Source organism: Mastomys coucha, unplaced genomic scaffold (genome assembly GCF_008632895.1).
Source record: "Mastomys coucha isolate ucsf_1 unplaced genomic scaffold, UCSF_Mcou_1 pScaffold23, whole genome shotgun sequence".
Taxonomy (NCBI): domain Eukaryota; kingdom Metazoa; phylum Chordata; class Mammalia; order Rodentia; family Muridae; genus Mastomys; species Mastomys coucha.
The window spans coordinates 100,631,576-100,655,419 of record NW_022196906.1 but is presented as its reverse complement, the minus strand read 5'-3'; the positions used below and the strand labels follow the sequence as shown (position 1 = coordinate 100,655,419).

Genomic DNA, 23,844 nt, shown 5'->3' with positions numbered 1-23,844 from the left:
AGAGGGAAAAATATCAGGGCACAGTCACAATCAAAAGTAAAACCAGTCTGGGATCCAACTCACGATCTTCTGGGCTCCTCCAAGGTGCTTTGGTCACTTCTCCAGCTCTGCCCTTTGTAGCACACATCTTGTCTTCTGGGCTCCAGATGCCTGTACTCCACTGCTGCTGCTGTCCTCTCCCCAGGACTACTACACCACAGAGATATCATTTCTTCATCTGTCCCTCTTCCTTCTCCCCTGGTCATTTCTCTCTAAGATGGGAACTGAGTACCGTGCCCTATACATGTACCTTGTTCTGGTACAAAGGAGGCTCCTAGGTATGTTTATGGGATGAGTAACTGCTGTAGAGATGGAGATGAGGTACATGCAAGGTATAGAATGTACTTGGTTTTGCAGAACAAAGAATATGTGTGCCGTGGTCATGACTATGAGAGGCTAGAAGCCTTCCAACAGAGGATGCTCAGCGAGTTCCCTCAGGCGGTTGCTATGCAGCACCCCAATCATCCTGATGATGCCATCCTGCAGTGTGATGCTCAGTGTATCTTTTGAAACTTGGTAGAGTGGGAAGGGCTGGGATCCTGAAGGTAAGTCCCACCCAGCCAACCATTTTTCTACCATGCAGCTGGCCTTGTACCTTTATTAAGTTGCCTGTCATCCTAAACCTGGGTGTCTTTACTATTGAACCCATATTTAGCAAGACACTCAGTCCTTGTCAGAGTCAGTGACATGCTATTAGCCAGGGATTGGCCATAAGTGGAATACGCTGAGTGTCAGGACCTAATTGTCAGGCTAGTTACTCTCATGAGTTTAGTGTTTATGCTGGACTCTATGGGGCTTGGTCAGGCAATCAGGACCAGACACTGGGTGAGGTGATTGTGGTCCCAACAAGGCTCTGAACACAGGTTTATTCTGCTTTTACCATCTGTTCCACTTCCCTGTGTAGTTATTGTCCTTGTCTTTGTTAAATTGCCTGTAGCAGAGTGACAAAAAGGAAGAGGATAGAGAATACCTTTGATTTGATGGCACTTGAAAGTTTCAGTGAAAACACTGGCCTGCCCCTCACTACCCACTTTAGACAGCTTTCTTGAAAATTGTATGCTAGTCACCATGTGGCAAACTTGTTCCAGAGAAAAGAGGGCAAGTAGACTCCCATTCATGTTCTCCTCACAAAGATGTCAGACAAGATTCTAATTAGAAGGTTGTTTTGATCAGTCCTGTGACACAGGCCTGTATATCCAAGTTACTTAGAGAGGCTAATGCAGGGAGATACCAAGTTTAAGACCTGCCTAAGATACAGGATAAATTCAACACTAACCTGGGTAATTTAGTAAGACCCTGTGTAAAAATATAAAGATTTAACCCAGTGGATAAGCAGTTACTGATCATTCCTTCCTACCCCAGAGCCTTGGCTTCAAACCCTAATGTCACCAAAAAAGGAAGGAAGGAAAGAAGGAAGGAAAAAAAAAGATAAGATGAAATGAAATGGCAAAACCAAAAAAGCTGTTTTATATTAAAGCCATTTAGCTACTATGGGTAGTCCCAAACACTTACTCCTATGGCATGGATATTACATCTGCTTGCTCAATCCCACTCTTAAAAGGGCAGCACAGGACACGTGTCATTTCCCCTTGGCCAAATGTTCATAACACTCACTGTGGAGCAGGAGGGGCAGATAGGAAGCTTCGTCTGACTGTGCTTGGGTCTGCTCTGCACCTTAGGATGCCCCTGCCTCCACCCCAGCTCCAGTAAGGAACAGGGCTCTAGTGCACTGCACCAAGGGGAGACAAACGGCCACTGCTCCAGGCTTTTTCTTTGTCAAGTCTAGATTTCTCCTTCACTTCATGTCCAGATTTACAGATCTATGCAGTGACACCTATTCCAGAGTACGTGGATGTTCTTCAAATGGATAGAGTACCTGATCGTGTCAAGAGCTTCTATCGTGTCAACAATGTGAGGAAGTTCCGGTATGATAGGCCTTTCCACAAAGGCCCCAAGGACAAAGACAATGAATTCAAGGTAAAGGATGCAGGAGCCTGAATGCATACCCATAGCAAGTCAGGGGCAAGCCTGCCTCTTGGGAACTCAGTTTGACCAAGTGGAGCAGAACTTGTCTAGCTTCTTATATTTGTCTACACCCTCCCTGCAGAGCCTGTGGATTGAGCGCACCACGCTGACGCTGACCCACAGTTTGCCTGGCATCTCTCGCTGGTTCGAAGTGGAAAGAAGAGAACTGGTAAGCTAGGCCTCAGAAGGTTTAAATTCCCTTTTTCCTCAGCTTCATCTTCAGAGAGCTTTCTTTAAGGACTAAAGAAACAAACTTTGGCCACCTGCCTGGCTAGTCCTATGCCAGAAGCTTTTATAGCTTCTCCTATCTAGTCCACAGGATACTCCTAGGCTTTGGGTAGTTTTCTTTCTTTCTTTCTCTTTCTTTCTTTCTCTCTTTCTTTCTTTTTCTTTCTTTCCTCTTTTTTTTTAACAAAATTCAATATTTATTTATGAAAGCAAACTCAATAACACATATGGGTATTTTTCAGTTTACAAATGAAAAGAAAAATTCTCTGAGATTCAAGAAGCTAGAAATCCCTGATGTCAGAACTTACCCTCCTCACTATTCTCTGCACTTGCGTGGCTTGAATCAGAAGAGAAGTCAGAGAAAACCTAGGAAGTGTTCTGTCCACAGGAGTGAGGATGCAGAATTAGCATCACACAGGATAGCTCTGGTCAGGAATATGATGAGGGGTCAATACGCCTGAGAGGACTCTGTGTTATGTGCCCCCTAGGTGGAGGTGAGCCCTCTGGAGAATGCCATCCAGGTAGTTGAGAATAAGAACCAGGAACTTCGAGCTCTGATCAGCCAGTATCAGCACAAACAAGTGCATGGCAACATCAATCTGCTCAGCATGTGCCTGAATGGAGTCATTGATGCTGCTGTCAATGGAGGCATTGCACGCTACCAGGAGGTAAGCTGGAGACCTTGCCCAAACCCTGACAGCCAGCCTGGCTAAGAACACAGCTCTTTAGCTCCTTTTCCCTCCTTGGAAAACTTTCCAAGCTATCCCTCTTCTGGATGAAGAGGTACTAGTTTGAGGTGGTTCTGAGATAAAGTTGTAAGCTCTTGGCCAATCTCTAGCACAGACCTTTGGTGGGGGCTTCCCCTTCCCTAATCTCTGTGAGATGGGTAACTTATCTAACTATAGAAATTAAGTATCTTCCTGGGGTCCTTAAGAAATCCAGTCCTTCATGAACCAGGCTACCTAAGAAATTGGTGGCCATCATCAGGCCCCTGGCTCTGCTTCTGGCATACCTAGGCCACTTAAACATTGTGAGAAGCTAGAGCTAGCATCCAGCCTAGGTGGAGCCTAGGCCCCACCTCTAATCTTTCCCAGGCACAGAGAATACACATTTCCTAACTGACAAATTTTTCAGTGAGACCAGGCTGGAGGTACTGGCAAGACACCTATGAGGAAGCAACCTGGTTGCCTTTTAAGGGCTCCATCTGAATAGTAAACTCAGGAAGAGCCTTCATTACCTGCCCTTTCCTCTCACAGGCCTTTTTTGATAAAGATTATATCACCAAGCACCCAGGAGATGCCGAGAAGATCTCCCAGCTCAAAGAACTGATGCAGGAACAGGTATGGCTTGTGGGGCACAAAAGGTCCACAGCCTGTGAGAAACGTCATATACTATAAAAATGACCCCGTCCTCAGAGTCCACTTTCTGCTTAACAGAGAGACCTTATTTGTCAAATCCCATAGGTCCATGTTCTTGGCATTGGGCTGGCGGTTCATGAGAAGTTTGTACATCCAGAAATGCGGCCCCTGCATAAGAAGCTGATTGACCAGTTCCAGATGATGCGGGCCAGTCTGTACCATGTAAGCTGACCCCATACCTGCCCAGACCTACAGCCAGGTTTACTTCCTCTAGGCCTATAGTACAATCCAAGAAAAGTAGGAGGGAGGGTGAGGTGGGAGAGAAGCTGCCACGGGGGCTGGGAGGTGAGGGCAGTAGCAAAGCAAGTTGTTCAGTAGCCTCCCATTGGCTCACTCACTCCCAGACGGAGTCGGAATCAGAGACAAAGAACATTTCCTGGCAGTGCTAAGAGAGTTTTTCACATACAGAAAGGGCTCGTATGCAGGAATTTCTTTGGAGGTATTTTTCTTGCCAAGAACCTTAAGAATAAAGGCCTGACCTGAAAAGGCCCTCTTGTCAGCTGTTCTTTTCTCTTTACCCATTTTCTTCTCCCTGTGTGTAGACCTCCTCTCCTTCCTTCATTCTTTCCATCTAACTTCCTTTCTTATCCTCTCAGTTTCCTCTGAAATGTGTTATGATCCAAGATCACATGTAAGAAAGTTTTGGGGACCAAGTACTTTAATTCTGGCTGCTCTTAGAGGTGTCAGGCAGTTCTAAGGCTACACCAGTCCCCAGATTGTCTACCTAAGTCTCCCTGTCTCTTTACTCTCCATAGCAAGTTTGGCCTAAGAACTAATGCACACAGGCAGGACCTGCAATCTAGTATCGTTTTCCTTGGTGTGATCTTAAAATGGAGTGATAGCTGATTGAAGATAAGATTCAGGTGCCCCTGAGTTCCCAAGTCCCTATTCACATCACATACCCTTACCCAATTTTTAACCACAGGGCTGATTATATTATTTCTAGAATATACTTCCTGTTAAATATTCTGGCTCCCAGAACTAAGTGGCCATGTGTTGCATGTAACAATAAAAAACATCCCATCCATGCACCTCCTGTGGCTACAGTCCCCATAACCCTGTAAAATCAAAACTCCAGATCTTGTAAATTATCAGGTTTATAACAGTAAGTTCTCAACTCACAAAATGCCCACTCAAAGAACTCAAAACTCAATTGATATAGACACAAGCTGTACACCTAGATTAGACAAAGTGCCCTATATTACTCTATTGCTCTTCTATTATATTTATAGATACCTGTAGCTATGTCAAGCCACGTGGATTCGGTTCTTCCTCTTCCTCCATCTTGTCTACTCATCTCGTCCTCTTTGTCTCTCTGTCCCATCTCTAAAACTCTCAGCCCACCTTCCTTTTCCACTGCCCAATTGCAGGCTCTAGCCTTATCTTTTACCTGCCCACACCTGTTTACAGACCTGCCTACCTGGCAAACTCTCTTCCCATTTTACTGAGGGCTACCAAATATGTATTAGGGAAACAAATATAGCTGTCAGACGGTGGGCTGTGCTATCCTAGGAAAGTTCCTCTAGGGGTGATTGATGTAAAGCATTGGGGAAGGCTGAGCCATCCAAGGACTCAGTGAGTTTGTCCCTCTTGGAATTGGCCTGCTTTGTTCTTGGATGCTGCGGGTTGTGGTTTTTTTAGTGGAAAAAACACTGGTCTGGAAGCAGACACCCGGGCAGGCCTCAGCTGGTTCCTTGCAAGAGTGGACAGCATGAAAAGAAAAATAGAAAAAGATGCATGAAAAGAAAAATAGAAAAAGAAGTGTGTCACAGTGTGAGAGACTGGTCCACTTTCCACAGGAATTTCTATAGCTCACAACATGTCTCCTTCCTGGGAGGGTCCCCCATGGTGTTTCATGTAAGAGATGCAGAATATAAATGCTTCCCCTTAAAGCTGAGGTGGCTGGTAAGTAAAGAACTTGAGTAGCATCACTGAGTCTGATGGAGATTCCACCTCATTACACTGGCTTCTCAAAACACCACTGGGCTCTGCTCCATGCAGACTTCTCATCCCAGCTGGTAGCCCAAGTAATGTCGAACATGGCACCACAGGAGGTTCTCCCCCCCCCCCCCCCCCCCCCCCCCCGTCACATCTCTGCAGTCAGATCACTGCAACAAAGGCACAAAGTGCTTGTCCTTGTGCATCCAGGTCCATATTGTGCACATTACAGAAACAGTATAACACTGTGCCTGCTTTGGAAGTAGAAAGAGAAAAACGTGCTACTCTCAGTCCAGCTCAGAAACATACCCAGCAAACAAGAGCCTTTGTCTATCATATATTATGAAAAACTTGAGAAAATCTGGAAAGTTGTCACAGAGACAGAGACCAATATATTTTCTGTCACTCAATGGGAAGTTGGAATTAGCAGTCTCTGCCAAGAAGTCTATGCACTTAGTAAGAATTTAATTATGCTAAAGTAGAACTGTGCTGCTTTCAGTTACTTACATCAGCACTTTGTTTCCTGTTTCCCTATTGACTGCATCACAGGCAACTTAACTCAGGTCAGTAAGAGCTGGGCCATTTAGCAATACAATAAAACCCAGCACCAGTTCTTATGTAAGAGTTTGCACTGACTGACAGCTGAATAGTAAGTTCTTCCTCTCCTCCATCCCAGCTATTGCTCTATGTTCTCTGACGTAAGAAAACCTGTTAACATTCTCCTGTAAACTCAGATTCACTGCAGCCTGTTTCAGATGTGTCTCTCTTAGTGAGGTTTACCTGGGGCTCAGTAGCATCTGGTCTAGGCTCCAGTATGCTTAGGGGGGAGTATTTAGTAATGAAGGTGTGATTGTCCAGAAGAAACCAAAAGTATATCATATGGTTCTCTTTTTTGTTTGTTCATTTGTCTTACATTTGTACCAGCAGACAACTTAATCTATCTCTTCTTTGCTCTCTATGAACAAGCATTCCTTTCTCAACAGGAGTTTCCAGGTTTGGATAAGCTAAGTCCTGCGTGTTCAGGTGCCAGCACCCCACGGGGAAATGTTCTGGCATCCCATAGCCCCATGAGCCCTGAGAACATCAAGATGACCCACAGACACAGGTATGGTGTTAGGGCTGGGGAGGTTCCCTCCAGAGAGGGAGATAAGCATCAGAGGAAAAGAGCTGGAGAGAATACTTGTGTATAATCATGTTCCCTCTTATCCCTTCGCCCCAACAACCGTGCCTTAAGCAGCTCCTGCACTAGACAGTCAGTAGCATCTGACTGCAGAAGAGAGAAGCATACACATGGTGCTCTGGGTACACAGGGACAAGTCTTGAAGGACAGACAGAGTCTGCTAGGCAGAAAACAGTCCAGGTTGGACGAGTGATGGGACAAGACCCAGGCAAAGGAGCTTACACGTGCAGGGTGTGAACAAGACAGCCTAGCAGTGCTAGGACTGGAGCTAAAAGACAGAGGTGCAGGATTCCTGAGCTTGGCAGGGGGCCAGGGCTTGCTCAACATGGGCCTTGTTCATATGTACCTTTGGATAGGACCCCCAAAAGAATGAAGATTGTTGATTGTTTTTAAGGAAGAGAATGGTGTGGCATTCAAGTAATGACTGCTCAGAACTCAAGAGTTCTGACCTGAGCAGTCTCAAGTGGGAACAATCAAAGCCTTTATGACAGGAAAGCCAGGTTTAGGAAAGAAATCTACTACAAGGGTTTCTCCCTTAGATTAATTTACTTCCCAGTGTGCAGCTCAGTAGAGTGGCTACTCAGCTAATGAGAAGAGGAACAAATGAACAGAGGGCCTGCTAGTACTGATAGAGGAAAGTTGTTGGAAAACTTGTAGCCATAGATAGTTTACATCTATCTCTTTTGATAGTGTCTTCATATCAGTAAGGCGCCTCTGCTCTCAGAACAGATCTCCTAATCGTCTGTGCTGGGTTAGGCAATGTTCAGACTGACATTCCATAGAGAGTATAGGGTCCTCCACCTGACTTATCATTCTTCCTGATTCATACTGAATGGCTGTAATCCATTTAACTCTAAAGAGATTGCACTAGTGGAAGCCTTCTCAGTGGCAGAGTGAGGCTCAGAACTCTTAGGCCTTAGAAGGGTGTGAATGTTGGCTATAGAATCCTGAGAACAAGTGCTGGCTAAGATTACATGTCACTGTTTCATGCATCTGTCCTTTTCTCCTACTGCCTAGCATGCTTTCTTAGCTATTGCCTGATTCCTCCCTATTTCCTATTCTTGCTCACAGCCCCATGAACTTGATGGGCACAGGCCGCCATTCATCATCCTCTCTCTCCTCACATGCATCTAGTGAAGCAGGAAACATGATGATGATTGGTGAGAGCTCTATGGGTGAAGCTCCTGAAGATCTCTACCACCACATGCAGGTATTTAAGCTATGCAAGAGTGAGCAAGGTACCCCGGCTAAAGGACTCACCTTTCTGGAATCTGGTCTGATGGCTGGAAACTCCGAATTTCTAGTTTCTGGATTCAGAACACACATCTCCATAACTAGCAAGGCTGCCCTCTTTCTATATACCACCCCAAGTCTTAGTTCCATGCCGTATTTTGCAAGCAGGAAATCTAGCTTCAGACCTAGCTGCTTTTATGGATTGCATGGCCAAGATCTTCTGGTAAATTAGCGTCCTGTTTGGCAATCCTGATAGCTAGGTCCTTCTTTCTTCTCCATGTGCAGCACAATGGAGCTAGTGCACCTGTCTCGCTCCGTGTGGATGCTGTGGGTACTCCTCAGTGCATGCCATCAGCCCAGCCTCTAGCAGGGTCCACAGTAAAGGATCTGTCACTTGGCCTGGGTCCTCAAGGACATGAGTTCATAGCCAGCTCTCTCTGTCTCTGCCAGCTTTACAGCACTGAGCTCTCAGATGTGCTCATCTCTCTTCCTTTGCAGCTTGCATATCACAACCCCAGGTACCAGGGCTCAGTCACCAACGTCTCTGTTCTGTCCTCGTCCCAGGCAAGCCCTTCTTCCTCCAGCCTGAGTTCTACACATTCAGCACCATCCCAGATGATCACCTCTGCCCCTTCTAGCACCCGAGGTAAGGATGGCAGGATGCTGCTTGCTGAAGGAGAATACAAAGCGAACTCTGTTTGTCTTCCTTTCATTTGTCCTTATGTCTTTGAGAGTGGCCTTGTTGTTGCCTAAGGACACTGAATTCCTTTTGTAGATTGATAAAGAAGTTTTTGAAGATAGAGAAAAATAACAAGGCAGGCAAGCTGGAATTCTCACCAGCAACCTGGAGGAGAAAGTTAGAAGAGGGGAAGGGTGAGCTAAACTTTTCTGAGTTAGAAGTCAAGAAAGCAGGTAGGATCAGCAGTATAAATCTACAGGAAGCTGCAGTAAGGAATGGAAATCTTTGGGAAAGATTAGGAGTGGAATGGGCATTCCCAGAGTGTTGGCACAAGCAGGTTTAGAATTGGGTAGATGTCCAGAAAAGGGAAATGGAGAGAGGGGAGAGGGAGATTTTTAGATAAATGAAAAGTAACAAGAATGTGGGCAAGAGAGGACTGAGCAGCAGATGGCTTTGTGACTTGGGGAGGGGTATTTTGTTTGAGGGTGTTGTTGTTGTTGTTGTTGTTGTTTTGAGACAAATTCTCACTATGTAGTCCCTACCTGGTGGGTAGAACTCAATGTGTAGACCAGGATTACTGGAAATCATAGAGATCCATCTGCCTCTGCCTCCCCAAATGCTGGGATTAAGGGGGTGCCACTGTGCGTGGCCTCCTTGTGCAGTTTTTTTTAATTATTTTTTTATTATTATACATAAGCACACTGTAGCTGTCTTCAGACTCACCAGAAGAGAGCATCAGATCTCATTATGGGTGGTTGGGAGCCACCATGTGGTTGCTGGGATTTGAACTCAGGACCTTTGGAACAGCAGTCGGTGCTCTTACCCGCTGAGCCATCTCACCAGCCCCATTTTTTTAAAAAATTTATTTATTATTATAATTAAGTACACTGTAGCTGTCTTCAGACATACCAGAAGAAGGCACCAGATCTCATTACAGATGCTTGTGAGCCACCATGTGGTTGCTAGGATTTGAACTCAGGACTTTCGGTAGAGCAATCAGTGCTCTTACCCACTGAGCCATCTTGCCACCCCCCCTTGTGCAGTTTTTATTGATGGGTACAAAATCGCCTTCCTAAGGGAATGACATAGGCTTGAGTGTACAAGCAGACCCACTAAGGAGGAAATATCTAAGTTTGGTTTAGCCTTGTAGCTAGCTCAGAGTTGTTCTGAGTAGCCTAAATTTAGGGCACATCTAAGATAAAGGTAAAAAGCACCTGCATTTACTGTTGTAAGTTCCACCTTCTAGATTTCTTAGGCCAGTAATAAATAAACAACAGCATATATTACTGACAATTTACCTTTTGGTTTTGTTTGGGGCCAGTTTGAAGCCCTTGTTACTGATTTAGATCTAACCTAGATACAACTAGTTTGAGAATCTGCATCACTTATTGAAGGGCCAGTGTTGATTGTCTTTAATATAGTCATGGAAGGCTAGCACCTTCCACTTGTGTATAAAATCTGTCCCCTTTTAATTGCCTTTTATTCCATGTCTACTGGGGTATTTACTTATCACTGATCATATCTGTCACAGAGGACTCCAACATTGATATTCATATGCCTTAAATGATGCCTGATGCCTGAAAAGTGATGGCTCCTTAGGGACTGTTCATTCTCCCTCTCTGCCTACCAGCCCCACCACTGGGTTAGAGAATGCCGGTATTTTCAGCACCCAGACTTGCAGGATTGCGTCACTCACCTCTCTCCAGCTGACTTTAGATCCTACACTGGAATATTTTCTGCCATGCTGCTACTTGGTAGCCAGTATTGCGTTTCCACGTCAGTGAAAGGACACATCCCAGGAGAAAACTCAGTTCTTTCCCACTGAAATGCTTACCATGCAAAGTGATCTGATCCTATCAACCAGTAGCTGGCTATTGATTTCAGGCTTCAGAAGGATAAGTTATTTTTCTTTTGATTGTTCTGTATACAAAGACAGTATAAACTTATAACATTAAGGAAGGTCTCTCTCCAAAGTATACAAACCTGTGAGGCCCACAGCAGACAAAATAGAATGAACTGATGTAGTGTGTCCTGGTGGAAAGATGCAATGACCAGCCAGGAAAATCTGGACAAAGTGAAGAGAAGTGGGTAAGGTTACAGCAGTGCAGTCACAGACTGATTTAATCACCTTTGACTGTGTTCATATGTCCAGTGAGGAAGTGAATGCTGAATGTGGGCTACATGTCTTGACACTCACCAGCCCTCTACCAATATTGTTTTCCTAACATGAACTAAGGGATCCAGACAAGTGGGGCCAAGCTTAAAGAAATTGTCTATGAAGGTTGCAAACAGACAGGACTGTTCATTATGAGTAGGGCCTTCTAAAAGATGGCTTTCAGAGTAGAAAGGAAGGAAAGCCCAAGACGTAGCTGTGAGTGTCTGCACACTGGCTTACAGTGTCTTTCAGTAAGCGCCCTGCTTAGAGCTGGACTCTGTACTACCACCCAGGCTTTGTTGTTTTCCCTTACCTGAAGGCTCCTAGATATCTTCAGCCATATCCAACATCTTATCTGGCTATCTTACCAATTATTAATGGATATTATAGCTCAGTATTACTATGCTTTAAAAAAAAAAACTATTTCTATGTATGTCAGATTCCCTGGGATGTGAGCTGCAGACTGTTGTGAGCTGCCTGCTGGGAGTGCTGGGAGGCAGAATCAGGTGTTTAAGAGTAGCCTGTGTTCTTAACCATTGGTCCATCTCTTCAGCTCTAATACTGCTTAATGTTCCTCAGCACTGTGGCTGCTGTCAGAGACACTTGATTACTTTTTTCATTGCTGTGACTAAATACCTGACAGGCAACTTGAGGAAGGGTTGATTTGGGCTCCAGGTATGAAGTCATTGCAGCAGCAGGATAAGGCACACTCACTGGCTTCCTCCTAACTTTCTTTGTAATTAGCTCAGGCCTCTGGCCAGTGGGGTGGGTCTTCCTGCCTCACAGCTCTCTGCACCCAGAAGTCTGTCTTCTAAATGATCCTAAATCCACTGCCAGTAAGATTAACCATTACACCATCATTTGTGCCTGTAGCAAAATAGTAATTGATTTGGTCACTCAAAAGCTTTTATTGAATGCTCAGTGGAGAATCTGTATGGCTCTTGTCTAAGAAGTACATCAGAGTGAAATAGAGGAAATTTTCTCTTGGCTATTTCCTTATTTCTGTGCCTTTGTTATCTGTTGCTGTATAATATAAAGTGTTCTTAAAACTTACATATTTTAAAACAGTTGTCTCTCAGAATTCTGAATTAAAAGGATGTGTCATGAGGAGAGGAACATATATTTGAGAAAGGCAGTCATTGATGATCACCATTTTTAGAGACAAACTCCAAGTGGCTAAGCTCCAGAATATGACACAGAAGAAAGTTGAGAAAAGCCCCTTCCCTCTAAGGCATTAAGTATTAAAATAGAAATTGGTCCAACGCAGGGAGCTGATAGCCAGAACAGAAGCAGTGAAGAAAGCAGAGAGCTACTTCCCCTACAGCATCTGTACAGACTATACACGGCTGTTGGAGAAACTTAGAGCCCATATCTGTGGGACCTGTGAGGGAAGACACATTGCGCGAGGCCAGTGGGACGGCTCAGTGGGTAAGAAGCACTATATGACCTGAGTTCCATCCCCAGCACCCACAGTGAAAGGAAAGAACTGACCCCTGACTCACACACTGTGGCATGTAGATGCTCTCATTCTCTCACACACAGTGTAAAATCAAGTCACTTTTTAAAAGTCCACACAGCATCATAGGGTAAGACAATGGTTTCAAATGAGTGTGGCAGTGCAATAATGGAAGTACTCTTGGCAGACAAGGCAGTGAGTGGTCTGCTCAGTCACTAATGTGCATGAGTGAGGGGAAAAGCTTCCTTGGATAAGGTCTGGAGTGCAGTCATCCTCCTCAGTCCTCGATCATCAGATCACTGTCCTTCCTTAACATACCCATTGACATCCTTGGCTGTGTTCCTGTAACTGTGGGAATCTGAGACTAGTGGCCTGCAAAGTACAGTCTAATTCTTGTAAGTTTGTGGCTCCCCCTGGTGATCAAAAGGGAGATTAAGCCTGTGTAATCCAGTGGCACGAGGACCCAACTTGCCTAAGGATTTTTGGAGTGTACCTGAAGCAGTTCAAAAGTCATATGAATGGACAAGCCCTCGTGGTATTTAAATGTCTTAATGTTAACACTACCCTTGTCCCACCAAGGGACTGGCTGCCTAGGGCAGAGACAAGTGAGTCAGCTGAATTGAAGAAAATTAATGTACAGTAGTCCTTTGTTATATCACAAGAGGGGCACCACAACTGGAATGTAAGTTCTCAGCAGGGCTCCTGAACCTTCAGGACGATGTTCTTCCATCACAGCCCCAGCATGGATCAAGGCAGCACATAAGGATGCACAGTTGGTATCATGAGCCATATTTTGACTGAACTGATGTCAAAGTGATGTTTAATTTTTGTCCTTTTCGGATAGTCACATTCAGAGATTGCCCAGAGGGCTCAGTCTCTCAGCTGGGAAGGCAGAGACAAATAAATCAGCGGGGTTTCGAGCTTTTTTTTTTTTTCCTCTTTTTTTTTCTTTTCTTTATATATCCATCTTCTTGAGATTGCTTAAAAGCATAAATTTTAAAAGAGAACATGAGTATCAGTGAAGCCACAAAACAAGAAGTTTAATTTTTTTTAAATAATCATACTTTATGCATTCCCTTCTCAGTGAAGGTCATTGTAAAAGATAAGCCCTAAAGCCTGCCCAGAGGTTCTCTCTGGACAGCCACAGGAAAGTAGCAAAACTAACTCAAACGTTGCTGGACTACAATGGACACAAGGATTTTCCAAGACTCCTGCAGTGGGCTGGCTGAAGACCTAGGTTTGCTTTGCTTGGATTTTTTTTTTACAGTGCTAGCACCACAGGCTCAGGAAAGCCCAAGGGAAGGTGGGTTGCAGGGGCTCAGAGCCTGCCTAGGATCTGCAAAGACACCTCTCCACTGAAGCAAGTGGGCTAGTCTCCACTGCCCAGCTTCTCAGAGCTGAATCAGCCAGAAGCATTAGGGTCCAGATGACTTTGCCATAAAGGGACTGGTGGATAGGCTGTTGTCTGAAACAATAAAGTGTACATTTGCAGAACTGTTGATATTACCCTATCACGGGAAAGCTAGCACATTATCTTACTGCTTCTATAGAAAGTTTTCTTAAGAACTACAGATGGGAAGTTCCTCGTTGCTCTGATAGCACCTCAGTCAGAGTCACTGTGGTGTTTTCAGAGAAAAGGACATGAAGCTGGGCAGTGGTCGTGCACACCCTTGACCCAGTGCTCGGGAGACAGACACAGGCAGATCTCAAGTTTTTGAGGCCAGCCTGGTGTACAGATCTAGTTCCAGAACAGCCAGATCTGTTACACAGAGAAACTCCATCTTGAAAAAGCCAACAACAACAAGAGCCTTAACTTCTTGATTAGTTCCGTGCCTATCAAGGGAACTAGGCAAGTATCAAACCCACCTGTGTGCAGGGGCCTGGGCTTCCAGCTAGACTGGCTTTAAGAGCTGCAGTAGGTCCAGCAAGTAGGCAGAATCAAAGTTCTGGGAACCTACCATCTGGAAGGGATATACCTAAAAGGAAGCCAGCAGAAAATAGAGCCACTGGTGTTTGAAGAAGGTAAGTATGTGTAGACCCAGTATGTCAATCAGAGCATTGTGAATGTTATTCCAAGTGTCTCTTGTCTTTGTGTTATGGCTCTGTCACAAGCTGGCCTTGGCTCCTACCCAGGTCCTCTAGAAGATTGTAGTGTCTAGGCCACACTCTGCCCTGAGAGCACAAGGTTCAGAAATCCCAAGAACTCTGAGCGAGGCTTCAACTCTCTTTACCCTTTTCCTCTGGGTATGATGGTAGCCTCTGTCAGCCAAGACACCAAAGACAGTCTTCACCATCTAGCCGCAAGATCTGCTTCACTCTTCTCGTGTTTTGCTGAGTTAGTTCACTCTTAACTGTGAGGGACACCTACCCTGGTCCTAAGGATGCATGGCCATTGAGCCTTCCATCTGTGGTTTGTCATCTGTTCGTGATTGTTCTCACTTGGTTACAGGCTCTCCCTCTCTGCCAGATAAGTACCGACATGCCCGGGAAATGATGTTGCTGTTGCCTACACATCGGGACCGCCCAAGCAGTGCCATGTATCCAGCAGCCATCCTAGAGAATGGACAGGTAGCAGACCTAGCCTGACTAACTGTCCTCTGCTACAAGTGTGTTGGCTTGGGCTCCTTCATTGCATTTGCTAAACCTTTGCACAGTTTTGCATGCCTCCCTCATTCTTCTGTAAGAAGGCTGTTAGACTCCTGGTTTAAAGAGGATAGTGAATCTGAGGGCCAGAAATCAAGGCAGTGCAGGTATGAGGCAACAGGGTTGAGACTAGACTTGCTTGGGTATCTATCTAAACCTCTGGCCAGCTTTCTGGACTATTCATTCCCTGTTCCTCTTGCATAAGAAGTTGGCTTTTATAACATCTTGAGAAAGCTGTAGTGAGCATTGGTATGAAGATGTCTGTGTTTCTTGCTAGGGTTGTCCTTCAAACTTAGTTCTCTAGACACCCTGCTTGGACCAGCAAGTAACACTTCACCCTATGCAGTTTGCCCTGGCTTTCTATTCCAAGCCCATAACTGTCCTAGGCCCAAAGTGCCAGGAGTTTCTCAGTGACACCTCTCTGCTAACAGAGGTCCAATCTGATGGGAGGAGCTGCTCAGCAGAGCAGTGAGACTTGCCAGACTCCAGGTTTGGGTACTGCTCTCTCCCTTAGCTAGCCTGGATCTGGGTGGGCTCTCCAAGAGGTAAGACCTGTCAGTGCTCAGGAGGCAGACAGGGTCCTTAAACCTTTCTGTCAGTGGTCTCCCTGGCAAACAGGAAGATGTGACAGTAAAATAATGCAAGGCACCTATGTCCTGCACAAGACAACCTGAGTGATGTCTCAAGTCTCTGTGGAAGTGCTCGGATCCAAATATGCCTGGACTGTTGAAACAGACTTCTGAGGACTGGTGTGGAGCTCTTGGCACATCTCAGCATGAGCCCTTTTACTGCTTTGGAATCCTTGTGTGAGCTTAGACCGTCCTGCCTCCTATAGTCTTTAAAACTGCCTTCCACGATGTAGCTGGCTGCTTTCACATTCTGATATTTTTCTCCTTCCCTCAGCCACCAAACTTCCAGCGGGCCCTGTTCCAGCAAGTAGTTGGAGCCTGTAAACCCTGCAGTGACCCCAATCTGTCTATGGCTGAAAAAGGTACTTTCCTCACTCTAGGAACTCTCTCATGTTTGTCCCATCTTGACTATCTGACTCTTGTTCCTGAGTTACCAGCTGTCCAGTCCTGAGCCACAACCCAATGCCCAGGTCTGTCTATGTAGACGTAGTGCTAACCAGTTCCTACTTCACTGTCTAGACCACACCTGGCATGGATCCTGTTTGTCTATCCGGATATCTCCCTCTCCAGGGCCACCCTCACAGAAGCCCCACTGCCTTGAGTTATTCATTGTAACTCAGGCTGCTGTGGGCATCTGCTCTCCTAGGTTCTTGCTAATGGCTTCTAGAATTTAGTATGCCTGGTGCTCCCTTTGGGGCTTCAGAAACTCACTGGAGATCAGAATGGACTGTGGCCAATGAAAACCCCGAAAGAATAGAAAAGCTATACTACAGTGAATTTCCCAAAAGTAAGTTTCCACATGGAAAGCGCCAGGTGCTTCAGTGAAGTGCAGTCGTTCCTTCGCCACTCTGGTCAGTTGATTACTGGCTCCATCTGTACAACACCATGCAATTGAGAAACTCTCCCTAAAACTGCATCTGTTTGGATGCTGACACATTACCTTGTGCTCCTCAAGCTGACATAAGAACTGGTGTCTAACCTCTATGACCTTGAGTTGAAGCCCCAGACACCTGAATTACTTTTAGCACAGCAGTGCCTAAGTGAGGACCAGGCTGAGCTTGTCTGCCAACTAGAACGTAGCCCCATAGTTCTCTCCTCTCTTCCATCTGTTGTGCTCGGTGCATATTCACTTACCAGCAGTCTAGTGTGTTGTTCCCTTAGTCCCCTCAGCCTCTGTCCCTTCATCCTGTTGTCATTGCACCTGCTCACCAAGTGGCTGTCTGCTGTCCCTGCTGCCATTGCTTCTTCTCTTGGTTATCATAGAAGACAAAGCCTGTGTCCTTTTTAAGGGGTCAAACACTAGGCCCAAATCCTCGGTTCCTAGTGAGCATTAGTGCCAGGTGCTCAGCCACAAAGAACCTACTGGAGACGCCTTCCTAACCTCAAGGCTGCACATCCTCAGAAAGTGGCTGCTTGGATTTCTGCACCAATGACCCAAAAACAGTGGGTCTTTTTGGCCTCGGAGGCCAGAATCCACAATGGGCTTTCTTCACCTAAGATGCAGCTCAGTCTCAGAACTCGCCCAGAGTCCCACAGCTCAGAGCTCAATGAGTACTGGTGTTCAGACTAGGGTATTTCATCAGCTGGACAGAAGAGCTTCAGGCCTCAAGCCGTACTACAGCAAGGAGCTGGACATGACCACCCTCGGTAGATGAGGGAAGGACAGGTGTCTTCAAGCAAAAGCTGAGTCCAGAGCTATCATAGCCAAACCACAAGGTGCCAATAAATTAGACAATTTCCCATTGGTAATACCTAGGCCAGAATAACTCCTGGGTCCCCGTCCGTTCCTCGTCCTCAGTCCTCTTAAAAACCTACCTCTCACCTGTAGGCTTTTGCTTTGCCAGTCACTCCCAGACAAGTCTACCCTCTGGCCAGGGACTGGGCACTGGTGACTTGGGGCCAATGCTGTAGATCTGCTAATGCTGATGATATATGACAGGACACAGTGGGTATTGCTCTTCTACCAGGATAAATCATTCTCTTGGGCACTCTACGTGGCAAAGATCCACTGGTCTCACTGCAGATTTCTGGATTCTGCTTGACATGGAATGACTCTTTCAGACACCATCTAAATACACCCTTCCTGTCATTCTTCCCCCCCAGTGTTCCTGACCTTAATTCCCTTTGGATCCTTGGGGTAAACTTTTGCAACCCCCGTAGTTCTTTCAGGAATTAGGGACACAACTGCACTCAGATTGACAGATCCTCTTGGAGAAGAAGCTTCTCAGACTCATCTCTAAGAGTCTTTCCTGGGATCTGTTGCTCTCATTGTAAATGTCATCCCTCATTTGGGGGAAGAAAGAACTTGGGTGCTCAGAACCAAAAAGCTCCTGCTATATCCTGGAGCACCGGAAGTGGGATCGCCAGTTCTTGGCCTCAGGCCTTCTGAGGAAGCTGTCTGATGCTCAGCAGATTCAGAATTCTTTGTTGCAAGTAACAGCTCACCAGATTCAGATGCCCTCCTTTCTGCTACTAGCTATCAATATACCATGAGCTTAAACAGTTTTTATGACTGAAGTCTTACCTGTGCTGTGCTGCAAGCACATGCTAGTCCCTGAGCAGAGAGAAGGAAAATGACGTCATCCATGAAATGCCATTGGCCCAGCACTTAGGACCATATCCTACTCAAAGACCAGACTCTAGCTCTTTCTAGAGGCTCCCAGCTCCTATCAGACCTTGGAATTCGCCATTGAATGTCTGGGCCAACAAGGCCCAAACTTTGGATATCTTAAGCTCCCTCTAGGTACCACTGCCTTAAAATAGTGCCCATACCAGACACCTGGACTATGAAGGCCGCCCTTCCAAAACGCTCCACCAGAGCAAGGCTTCTGAACAGAAGCTAGCTGCTGCTTGCTTGCATTTGTTCTCTGGAAAGAACCAATTAAACATGTTCCACATTTCTTTTTCTGCACAGTGGCCAAACCCCCAAGTCACAAGATCTTTCCACTGCTTCTCTCCCCTTTTACAGAGATCTGTCACCCAGCTGTAGCCAAGAGGCAGTACTGAGATGATGGACTGCTTTGTCTGGGGCCTACTCTTCTGCATCCCAGGGCTCCATCCTGCTTTTCACCAGGGCATGAGCCTTGATCTAACTTAACTTGAGAAGAGTGCTTTGTCCTGTGCTCTTTGTATGGTCTTAGCTGCCATGCTGTCCTTCCTGTGGCCTTCTGGTTTTTCTTCTCCCGACAGATCCCAGCGACTGCAGGTGTATGGTTTTATTGCGCTTTCTCTCAGTGTGCCTTGTCCTAAACACTCTTCAGAAATCAGCTTACTCTTGCTATCACAGGCAGCTTCAATCTCTGACCAGTCATCTCTCTTTGCCTCGCTTGGCCAATTTTCACCTGTAGGGCATGCCAAATGCCACTTGTGTGCTGGCTATGCAGAACACACCTAGAGAAGCTTCAGGCTGTAGGGCAGCTTCTCCAAGTGGAAAGTTTAAGTAACCTCCATCCACTCCATCTCTCTCCACCCTTCAGCAGTGCCAGCAGCCCCCAGCAGCTGGAGCCTGGATAGTGGAGCCCAAGAGGCCCAGCCCTTCCTGTCTGCCCTCATGGGGCACATCATGGTCCCCCCAGTGCCTCCCCAAAGCCTGCTGCATGCATGGTAAGCGGGTCCCCTAAATAGTTCCTGGTCTCCAACTCTGATCAAGGGCTAGATCAGTAGCTATCTAGACCATCTCAGCCAAGGAGAAAGCATCCACACCACAGAGAGGAGCCTGCTGAATATTGAGGCCAGTTAGGTTTCTGAGTCCTACCAGCTAGCCCAGTAAGGCCATCCCAGCTAGGGAGGCTGAAGACAGCAAAATCAAATGTGCCAGATACACCATCAACCAGCCAACCATCAACCAGCCAACGGGCTAGAGCTTGCCCTGCCTGGGGCCTGCTGTTTCACGAGTTCTGAAGCACTCAACCCTCCTTGGCCTCCTGTGTGATGTGCTATCATCTGACCCCAGCAACCTGTATTTTGCAGACTGTCTGTATAAAGAAAGGCTTTCTGTGGCCTCCAATGCTGAGGTGTTCTCAGGAGATTTTTCCACACCTGCCCAGTGCCCAGTGCCCAGGTCATGCTGCTGTGCAACTTGTGTGAAGGTCCCCAGCTGAGCTCTGGTTCTCTTCCCTTTACAGGTCATTACTCCCTACACTTTGATGCCTTCCACCACCCTCTGGGTGATATCCCCCCAGCCCTCCCTGCCCGGACACTACGCAAGGTAATGTACTGAAGCAACTGTCCCACCGTCTCATCTGCTGTAGAGTCACCCCTGGGGCCTACAAGAGGAACCTGAACCCTCCCCTGCTCCTCTGTCCTCAGAGCCTAAGCTGGCAGAAGCTGGGGGTGGCCAGAGCCACACTAGAGCTGCGGGTGACCCTGCAACAAATGTGATGAGGACAGGGAGACCAGAGGGTCGTGTGGACAACCCATGGCAACAAAAGTATGTGTGTAGTGAGCACTGAGAGACTTGGGAGCTCTCTGCCAATACCACAGGCTCTCAACACACCGCAGTCCAGTAGCTACATAAATGTCCCTGTGGTGGGTTATAGAGTTAATAAAACTAGTGTCAAGTGAAAATGAGAAATATCAGGCACTAGAGTTTTATAAAAATTTCAAGAAGTAAAATTTAAATCCTGTTAGCTTAGTTTTTCTGAAAATGGGAAGAGATCGAGTCTGTGACCAATTTTAGCAGCAGAATAGCATTCATCTGATCTATGGCACACCAAGGTTCCTTCTGCCTGATGACCCAGCCCTCCTCAGCTAACTCAGACCACATCCAACCTGGGACTTAGCCCCAGGTACATCAATGCCCATCAGCCAGGGCAGGGGCATTTATTGGCTCTCAGAAATAATAGAGATTCCGAGGCTCCACTAGCTTGCTTTTGTGGGGGGAGATACCTAAGGGGTCATTGCTGAAGAAACAGACATGAAGCTGATAAGACTCTAAAATTCATTGATAAGCTGACTCTTGGTCTCCACGTGGCAGGCCAGACCACCTGTCTAGAGAGGGGTTCTAACTTACCCACCCTTTCCTTCGCACAGTCTCCTCTCCACCCCATCCCAGCCTCCCCTACAAGCCCCCAATCGGGCCTGGATGGCAGCAACTCCACGCTGTCTGGCAGCGCCAGTAGCGGTGTATCCTCCTTAAGTGAGAGTAACTTTGGGCATTCCTCAGAGGCCCCACCTCGAACAGACACCATGGACTCCATGCCAAGCCAGGCCTGGAATGGCGATGAAGACCTTGAGCCGCCCTACCTCCCTGTCCACTACAGTCTCTCTGAGTCTGCTGTCCTTGACTCCATCAAGTCCCAGCCATGCAGGAGCCACTCAGCCCCAGGGTGTGTCATCCCTCAGGACCCCATGGACCCACCTGCGCTGCCACCCAAGCCCTATCACCCCCGCCTGCCAGCCCTAGAGCATGATGAGGGTGTGCTACTGCGGGAGGAGGCTGAGAGGCCAAGGGGCCTACACCGCAAGGCCTCACTGCCTCCTGGGAGTGCCAAGGAGGAGCAGGCCCGCATGGCCTGGGAGCACGGCCGAGGGGAACAGTGAGGCACAGAGAGGCAGCTGCACCAACCACCGTCCACGAGCAGCTTGCCCAGGCACTCCAGGTCTAAAAAGCACGTCCCTCCCAGGGAGCTAGAGGCTTGGCACTCAGGAGAAAATCACAGTCTCTGTTCTACTGCCGTGAACTCATGTTTTGCCATGTTTAGAGGCCACAGCAGCATGAAGGGTTGTGGCTTCTTTCATTTTACTTTTCATTTCCATTTTTCTGGGTTTTTCTTTATGCAGTAGTTGCTTTCTTCCTCCTGCAGTTCCAGACCACACGGAGCTATATGGAAATATTGCACAGACATAATTGCTTTGCAGCATTGCAGAGTCCAGGAGTAGGAGCCCAGGCCCTCCCTCCAGGGTAGAGATTTGAAGAATGGAAATTGCACTAGGGACCTCTTCCCTCTTTGCTGTTTGGACAGAAAAACTCTTGATTGCATTCAGGGATTGCAAGGACCACATGGACTACATGTTGCAGGTGGACGAAGGGACCACAAGCCGTTTTGCACAAATGCTTGCCCACCTGCTCACTCTTCTATCTAGGAGTGTGCAGCTGAGGGGCTGGTCAGGCACATGGCTGGCCTAACTGCATGCCTAGGGCATCCTGCCAGGCTTCAATGGGCCAGGCTTGTCTCTCATCCCACTTGGACATTATTCATCACTTTTATTTCGGACCTTTTGCTCCCTTCCACTCAAAACACCTCATGATCTACAGAAGCCTCCCTGGCTCGAATGGACTTGAAATGGTTATCTCTTGTCCTGGGGCTTGACTGAAATGAAGTTAGAAGGGCTTTCACTCCTGCAGGGAGTTAGGCCCCTTCCCTTGCATTAGAAAGAGCTGGTGTGAGAGTGAGGCTGGAGTGTGGCAGGAGCCAGAAAACCTTTTGCTTTCCCAGGTGGTCCCAAATGCCTGCCATTTAGAGCCTGAATCAGGGATTTTCAGCACTACCTCTGAGCCTTGGGGTTGGCTGCCCAGCCTGGCTTCCAGGCCCTGAGGACGTGTGGTCAGGTTCAGCAAGCTCCTGGGTTTAAAAATTAAATAAATAAATGGTGGGAGGAAACTTCTCCCTTTGGAGGCAAAGAGCCACACAGGTAAAACTGTTACTTTCCAAGCAGCCAAGTACTGAGCCCTCCACTCCAAACCCATAGGGACCGCCCACCACTCAGGGTTCAGGACAGGCAGAAGGGTAGTTTTTCAGACCTCCCCGTCTGTTAGGCAGGGCACAGTGGTGACTTTCTAGGAAATTCTTTCATGTCAGGGCACTGACGTTACTCTTGGTATTATGGTGGGGGTATGGTAATATTTCACCAGGGTGCTTCTAAGTTACTTTTTAAAATAACTTGTCTTGAGGCAATTGTTTTCCTTTTATTTGCTTACATTCACATCAGTGATGGCCATAAAACTGCCTTCTCCTTGATGAGCAGGTATGTTGCTCTCCTAGTCCCTTTAACTTGTCGGCCTTCTGGCCTGCTATGGCCAAATTCTGGCCCCAGCTGCTTATCCCTTCTCCACAATTCTTTCCAAACAGAAAAACCCATTGTCACGGTGTTTTTCTCTTAGAAACAATTTTAATAGAACTGCCAGCAAATAACCTATGGAAAAAGAACGAAGGCCCATTTCCGTTCACAGTATGTTGGGGCCCAGTTACCAACAGTGTAGGGCTTTCTGATACCCTCAGGATCATTCAGGCAGAGTGGAGACTGTTGAGGATGTAGGCCAATCCAATAGCCCCAGCTCCAAGGGCACACACACCTGTTCCTGTGCCCAGATTCACTGGTAAGCTTGTCTCTGGACCATCTGGGCTCACAGGTATGAGGGTCCAGATCTAGCTTTGAATGTGATTCTTAGGTAGGGCAGCGTTAGGATTCCAGGCACGTCTGAACCTCAGTCCATGGAGGCAGCCAGTCATCACATGCAGACATCTCCCTTCTCCACCTGATGGCACAGGAGGTAGGGAGGGGAATGTAGGGTTAAGTTCCTTGGCCTTGCTTTATGCAAGGTGAGATATATTTGTTATTCCTCTCCATTTTCCCTAACTGGATGAAATGGACCTATTCTGAATACTTTTTATTGAAAAACCAGCCAGTGTGAGGGAAATGGGAGGCCAGAGATCAGAATCCTTTGAAAAGATTGTGAAATACTGATTTTCATTCTTTAAAGCGTATTTGTAAATACCTATTTGAATGCTGTGTATTTGTACAGGAATTTGAGCAAAAAATGTATAGAGTGTGTCTAATTGGTAATAAGCCCTTATAAATGTGTTTTTAACCTCTGGCATTCTGTGCTTATTTAAAACAAGAAAACTTCTAACCATTTCTTTTATGTATTCATGTCTAAAGAAAAGCTGACGTAAAATGATCTTACCTGTACCAGAAAAGTTAAAGAAAAAAATTTGTGCCAGTGTCCCAAGAGGCATTTTACTGTATATATTGTGGTAGCATGTTATAAATCCAACAAGAAATGTGACTTTTAGATGTAAATATCTGGCAACTGACTCCCCCCATCCCTTGACTGCTGTGATGTGAATTAAAGATGAATACCTGATATTGATCCACTGATTTCACTGAATAGGAGCCTAAGTGCCCCTCTCAAACCCTTGTCGCCGGGCTCCAAGCCCTTTTAGCTCCACATACTTTTCTGCACTTAATCGGCCGCTCTCCGATTTCCGCCTTCCAGGGC

The 23,844-nt window shown here is 46.6% G+C and overlaps 1 protein-coding gene across 10 annotated transcripts in view; it reads left to right on the top strand.

Moving 5' to 3' along the window:
• Window positions 1-23,709, top strand: part of Dock3 (dedicator of cytokinesis 3) — a 299,780-nt gene extending 276,071 nt beyond the window's left edge. For 8 of the 10 annotated variants that reach the window (XM_031343655.1, XM_031343658.1, XM_031343657.1 and 5 more), the window contains 13 exons: window positions 397-538; window positions 1,850-2,016; window positions 2,147-2,233; window positions 2,781-2,960; window positions 3,549-3,632; window positions 3,756-3,872; window positions 6,632-6,753; window positions 7,900-8,038; window positions 8,560-8,707; window positions 14,801-14,919; window positions 15,898-15,985; window positions 19,748-19,830; window positions 20,655-23,709. In XM_031343655.1, coding sequence (XP_031199515.1) covers window positions 397-538; window positions 1,850-2,016; window positions 2,147-2,233; window positions 2,781-2,960; window positions 3,549-3,632; window positions 3,756-3,872; window positions 6,632-6,753; window positions 7,900-8,038; window positions 8,560-8,707; window positions 14,801-14,919; window positions 15,898-15,985; window positions 19,748-19,830; window positions 20,655-21,164 — 1,986 coding nt within the window. In that variant the 3' untranslated portion in view covers window positions 21,165-23,709. The remainder of the gene's footprint in view (window positions 1-396; window positions 539-1,849; window positions 2,017-2,146; window positions 2,234-2,780; window positions 2,961-3,548; window positions 3,633-3,755; window positions 3,873-6,631; window positions 6,754-7,899; window positions 8,039-8,559; window positions 8,708-14,800; window positions 14,920-15,897; window positions 15,986-19,747; window positions 19,831-20,654) is intronic. The other 2 variants (XM_031343656.1, XM_031343659.1) reach the window with 2 other exon arrangements.
• Window positions 23,710-23,844: the final 135 nt, after the last annotated feature.